Source organism: Pomacea canaliculata, linkage group LG1 (genome assembly GCF_003073045.1).
Source record: "Pomacea canaliculata isolate SZHN2017 linkage group LG1, ASM307304v1, whole genome shotgun sequence".
Taxonomy (NCBI): Eukaryota; Metazoa; Mollusca; class Gastropoda; order Architaenioglossa; family Ampullariidae; genus Pomacea; species Pomacea canaliculata.
The window spans coordinates 9,064,512-9,071,054 of NC_037590.1; the positions used below are offsets into that span (position 1 = coordinate 9,064,512).

Here is a 6,543-nt window from a genome sequence, read left to right on the forward strand (position 1 = left end):
GGATGGAAGTAATTTTAGAGAGTATTCTATGAAAGAAACGATGAAGGGAGTGAATGAACGAAGTGGTGCTGCACCACCGTAATTTATATCTACCCCTTTCGCTCGAGCCTTAATTTTACTTGTATTTTATTACATATATAATAGGATCTTCATTCTTTAATGCCAATACGATCTAATATCATTTTGTTAGATACTTTGAACACGCTATTTTTCTCGAATAGTTTAGTATATAGAAAGTGATATCAGCTTTCATCAATGACCTCGGTTTTCTTACAGACGCGACAGACTATTAATTAGCACTGTTTATCTCTGGGTCAAACCATTTCTGTTATGATATAGGGTTCTTAGTCTAGTCTAATCGGATGCTGCAATTAATAAACATTTTTCTGGGTGCATATTATCTCATATTTATTTCCCTCAAAAAATATATGGGTGTATAAAACTGCTCTCCATTTTCTGAATGTCTGGTTTGGTTAAACAAGCTGATGAGATGATTTCATCAAACATTTTTTCATCTCCTTTGAAAGAGTCAGACAATACCCAAACCATTCTTACAAAATGGTTATAAATGTATGTTTTTCGTACGTATATGTGCAGTCTTGATGCTTCACTAAATGTAACATGAGCAAATCTTATTAGTTTCGGGACAACAAAAAAAAAAAATTGATTTAAACGGTTAAGAAAATAGCCCATAAACATTTACGAAGTATGTGTGTTTTTGAGCATTTTTATTTCAAATATAAATATAACCGTATTTCTACGAAGGTTAGAAATGTAATTTAATTGCATTCGAAGAAGATGGTGCAAGTTTATGAAGATCGAATCATAGGTTGTTGTTTATTTTTTGGTAGAGAAATCTGATGCGTGAATATTTTTGGGCAGCTCATCCCCCCTTTTAAAACCGCAGTTTTATCAAGTAACGAGATTTTGCAAATACATCCGTATGTTCGTGATACCCTTCTTCTTGATCATGCAGTGAGCTGCGCCTAACTACATGAACGTGCATATCTTTTGTAAGGGTGTGTTCGCGGTTTCGCTTCCTTTGTCCGCTCTGCAGGCTGTGATCGACAAGCGCTTGATTGCGTGATAAAAAAATTTTAAAAAAAGGCCTTGCGAGCGAGTGCACACACACACACATATCGGTGCATTCATTTGTCAAACTCATCATAAAAATAATCTGTGACTAGACTCAGTTGTATCAGTCTGTTGATAGATATCCACAAGACGGGGTCTAAAATGTGTAACAGCGTTGAAGCAAAGATAGTAAATACTATCTCTGGTTGAAGTAAGCCACTATTGGCGACAACCATGTCTAACCACCATCAGTTTTAAATAGTACGAAGGGAGAGGGGTTAACATCGCATTACTATTTCCAAACTATGTCTTAGATCTAAGCACCATCAGAAATTTCATAATCCCTTCCACAAACACATTCACTTCGCAAGAGACTGACAGAGACGACACCAAGAACCTAAGGTATACGATTTTATTAGAAGAATTTTTAACATTACGAGTTTTACGTGTCATGTGACAAACAACATATAATAATCAAAAGTGAACAATCATCTGAAAAAATTATTCGAGATATGGCAATGTGTTTGTTTCGACCCGTTAGTAAATCATCCAGTTACCCCTAACAATTTATCGTATTGTGATCGGCTGGGTTGCAACACATTTAATAATTTAATGCAGCATACCTATTTAGACTGGGCGTCTTAGAGGATCATGCGCATGCCCTGTTCCAGAACTGATCACGATGGGAAAACAAAAAACAAAAAACAAAAACGAACACAGTACTTTCGAGAAAACTTCTATTCTATGGAACAAAATTTTTTTTTGGTATTGTGCATCTATCAGTTCGAGTATATTTACTTCGCAATATAAACTCTGCTGTCCATTATGTGCGTAAGCAAAAATTGTCCCTTTCGAAAAAAATGGTCACCGGTATAAATAAAATTAAAGGCTATACTGAGTCACCGCATTTGCATCTCATTATGTTTAGTTATAAAATAGTATCTTCATGCGAAGAAGATATGTATAAGGAGGGAAGAAAGGTTAATCAATCTCATTTGAACCATTCGGTATATAAGATCTCTTGGCCGAAAGAAAGTTAAGATTGCAGGAAAATATGTGGGCCGGCATCGGCTATATAACTACACAATCGCAAAAGCATTTGCTAAGAACATACATGAATGGAACTTTACATTTCACTCATTACATCAATCACAAACCCCTGTCACACATAAACACATACACACATGCGCGAGCAACCACACATGTACATACCTGATTCTCAACTGCTTTCTTTCAAACGCAGCTGTAGCTTATTTACATCATTATTTCTTGGACCGTTTGTATCACAGGTATCGGGTTGTGTATTCATACACAACTCTGTTGTCATGCCAACCCCTTCCTTAAATGATCTCAAAAACTCTAAAGAAAAATTAATCTACTCTACCAGAAATTATAGAATAATAATAATCTCACTTCAAGGCAAAAGATCAAAGTACTCTAAACGATATGCCAATCATCCTCCATTAACACAAATAATGTTAATGCGGCACTGTGCACAGAATTATGTGGTGTTACTGTAAATTCTGCTCCCAAGACACAAAATTACACTGGAATTACACTTAAACAATTTTTAACGTTTCTTTTGTGCTATGCACTGCAAGTTAAAATATTTAATTCACTAAATTCTGGGCACATGCACACAAACAGTTGTGCTAGACATTACATACTACAGAAAACAGATCATTGTGGGCTTATTTGGCATAGTTTGCTCTTATAGTTGTCATGTTAAAAGTATAATAATAACAACATTTATAATATGTGAAACCATGAAGTTTATAACATGAAATTTGATCTTTTGCCTGCACGTGTATAAGCTCTAAATGTCATGGATAAACAAAGTGTGCACTTAAAACTAGATTCAGCTGCATGGAGAAAAAGATGTGATTAAACAATATTATAATTAAGTAAATATAAAAGTATGCAAAATAAAATATTAAAGTTGTTTAAAACCACACATACTCAGAAAGCGAAAATGAGGATGAGATAAAATTGAGCGAGACTTAAGGCTAAAGATCCCATAAAGAATTCAAAGCAGACAGATAAAAGAAACAAATACAGCAACAAAAGGAACTACAGAAACTAAAAAAACCTGAATGTGCTGTTGAGCATGCAATAAACAGCAACATTCATTGATATCTGTAGTTTTGCCAATTTTGGCAAGTGTATGTAGAATATGTTCTTCAAAGTCTCATATCTAATAAAAAAAATCATTTATACTTACACTAAATGTCACAGAAATTGTTAGTAAGAGGTTTAATCTGAATGACTACCTTTGGAAGAACAATCTTATGTTCAATTACCATTAATTTAAAGAATGGTCTGCATTCAAATACATTCAATTATTGCTCTGAAAGGTTTGGATAAAATAAATGAAAAATTCAGTCTTTGTTATGATCAAACGATTTCATGACACAGAATTAGTTGATCTTTCTGCACAATAGGGTGGTGGTTTCTGAAAATAGAGAACACACTGTCATAGAAATATATAGTCAAAATATTGTCAAAAACTATTTTGTCTTAAAACAGACTATTCCTAAATAAAATTATGAGAAGCCATGACTTTCATGGCATATTTTCAGTTCTGATGAAAAAGTATATAAACAGTACACTAATTAAAGAGTGTTACAAAAATAGCAACTGAACAAGGAAAACAATAGCTTACACTGGTAACTGCTGCATATGAGGGAAGCATTGAGTCATCTTCTTGGTTGTAAGAGGGTGGTGGAATATCTGTCAGTGCCCTGTACCTTACAGTTCCATAATTGAATTGTTCAGGTTGCTGCTGTAGTCGCAATTTGTTGTACTGGTTTGCATTGTGAAATCGGCAAAGCCACCGGCAAGTCAGGACCAGCACAACTAGCAGTGCCAGAAGTCCCAATACGAGCACAATCCAAAACCCTGCCACACGTAAAAACACCAGTAATTATTATCACCATCATAACCAGCAAAAACAAACACAAACTGCAAATTCTCACTCTGGCTACAAATTTGATAAGTACATCCAGGTAGTAAAAGGACATCACAGTTTGGATGCTGAGATATTGGAAGGCCTCCACAGAATATTTTTTTCAGACATAACTTATTGCATCTAGTGATAAACTATGTCAATTAAAAATGTCTCTGCAAATCCAGGTCAGTAATTTCACTTTGCAATGGTCTTATTTCACATCTCTGTCACTAGTATGCTCTTTTCATAAATCTTTTTTGCATAAAGACATAAGAACCATTGATTTCTTGCTTTAAATAAATGCTTTGAGAAGTTCACATTTGCTGTACTTATTGCACAAAGTTAGGCTCTTGTAAAATTCTAATTTTATACTTTAAATATTACAGATAAAAACAAATATATATCTGCTTAATGTTTTACTCAAAGCTTACCAAAAACTGAGGTCAAACATTATCACATTAAATTTATGGAAACCATAAACATACTTACAAGCTTGTTCGTAAATCGACAATAAGCAGCAGCCATTACCACAGCACTGTGTGCTACCTGTACACGAAAAGTTAATCTGTTCATTGGTTTTAACGACACACAATAATCTTTTATTATCTATATTTGTAATCTGTGCATAAATACTTATATATTGAGAGTTGTGTATGTATATATTATACCATAAAACGTTACATATACTATTATTACCATAGCAATGAATTCCTCCACAAGTTGTGTCAGTCTGTAAAAAAGAATTTTTTTTAATTACTAAATATATTAGAGAAAAGGCAAAGAAAATAAAACAAAAACTATTTCTTTACTGAGTTAAAATCAATCATAAACATTCTAGTTCAAACACCTAGGTGGGATTATGTTCGACCATGTTCCATAAACTGAGATTATAGTCAAGATCGTAGCGCCAAAAGCAACTGTTGTGTGTTGATCAAGTTCAAATATTCAAATCAACTTATTAAAATGGATAGAACTTTTTCTTGAACTAGGCTCAAGGCGTGTGCATGGTTTGTGTTTGTTAATCATTAGCATCAGTGACTGAATTAAAAGAAGTCAAATTTTGTGTCATGTGAGCGTTGTGTAAATGTATCTGCACCGAGTCTATTGGCATGTATATACGATTCTTACCAGCGTCCTTGCAACAGAAAGCACAGGGAAGTATCCTAAAATGCTGAGACCTACATGGTGACTGAACTGATGCGGCAGCATTGTCTTCATTGATTGCCGGGATCCTGTAACCCCATCGCGTAACAGCAAACGAAAATATAGTGAGCGCGTTATTTGTTTGTCAACTTGTGACAGGAATCCTCGTGACACGTAAGGAACGATAACTCTTGTGGAACACCGGATGTGTGCAAAGCAGACGACATCGTCATGGGGTCTTGGCGTGAGTGGAAAAGATAAAGACTTTTCTTATAAATATGGTGTGGTTTTTTTTCGAACAAAATTTCATCTCCTTTCACGTGTTATAGAAATGTGTTTTCATACGGTTAGAACTTAAAAGGCTACGCACACTATAGGCTGTGACAGTCAGCGGTGAACACGAAGTGAAGAGGGAAGGAAAACCAGGCATTCAAAAAGCTGGAAACCGAAACCCTGCACACCACCAAACGAAAGGAATGTGATTGGGAGACCAAAAACCCTTTTTTTTTTTTTATCTGTCTTCGATCAGCGAAACGATTGAAGCACGGACGTAAATATATATACACACACACGTCCATGATTAAGCAATTAACTAAATTGTTTTCTACTAGCTGTTACAAGAATCTTCAGTTTTTAATCCACTTCCACAGAATAACATTTATAAAGTAAGAAAACGCTTTATTGCTAGATAAATTATTTTGTAGATTAGGAGAATTTATACTCTGATGTCATTTGTTGTTTCAAATGTGTCCCTTTGCCATGCTGGATAAGGCAGGGGTGGACAAAGTGCGGGACGGAGTCTTTGGACCGGCCCGTCAGCCAAAATGAAGTGAACTTGATTTAATAACTTTTATAAAATTTAACTTAGGTTAATATGGTTGAGAGTTAATTTATCAAATAATACTAAGTGTGAGGATTTATCAGTCAGTAACATTCTAACAGTACAAAAATTAAAATAAATGTCTGACGTGTTTGATGGAACTGTGAGAGAGCATCGGCGGCAGCTGCCTTCAAAGGAAAGACGGTTTAAATTTTTGTTGTGAACGAATTCTAACAGCTTCACTTTTCACATTACATTCGGTAAGTGAGCATCATTGTGTACGCATTTCTATCCAATTTTTACTAGATTTGTTGTGTAGTCGCGGCGAGAGTTTTTGGTATGTTACCGGCCCGCAGCTTAGTTCAGAATTTTGAGATCGGTCAGAAGAAAATACTTTGCCCACCCCTGGGCTAGAGGGTGACCGATCTCCATTTCTTTTTATCTTTTTTTGTAAATCTGCGTTACTCTTTGTGTCTACTGTTTGATCTGTGCCTCTGCTATGCCACTTGCTGTCTTCTGGATTATTCTTTTATGCCTGCGCCACGTATCTTCTTTTTTT

The 6,543-nt window shown here is 35.1% G+C and overlaps 1 protein-coding gene across 1 annotated transcript; it reads right to left on the bottom strand.

Moving 5' to 3' along the window:
- Positions 1-1,468: 1,468 nt before the first annotated feature.
- Positions 1,469-5,353, bottom strand: LOC112571675 (WW domain binding protein 1-like). The gene is made up of 5 exons (XM_025250868.1): positions 5,150-5,353; positions 4,718-4,751; positions 4,511-4,567; positions 3,737-3,972; positions 1,469-3,526 (listed from the first exon to the last, which is right to left on the bottom strand). The coding sequence occupies exons 1-5, from the start codon at positions 5,237-5,239 to the stop codon at positions 3,479-3,481; spliced, it is 465 nt and encodes a 154-aa protein (XP_025106653.1). The 5' UTR covers positions 5,240-5,353; the 3' UTR covers positions 1,469-3,478.
- Between the last annotated feature and the right edge of the window lie 1,190 nt (positions 5,354-6,543).

Bases quoted from the DNA above. Each gene is read 5' to 3' on its own strand.
- LOC112571675 (XM_025250868.1), bottom strand. From the start codon at position 5,239: ATGAAGACAATGCTGCCGCATCAGTTCAGTCACCATGTAGGTCTCAGC. The intron at 4,752-5,149 runs GTAAGAATCGTA...TCTTTTTTACAG, and splicing joins TTTCTGTTGCAAGGACGCTG to ACTGACACAACTTGTGGAGG. The intron at 3,973-4,510 runs GTAAGTATGTTT...TACGTGTGGCAG, and splicing joins GTCGATTTACGAACAAGCTT to GGTTTTGGATTGTGCTCGTA.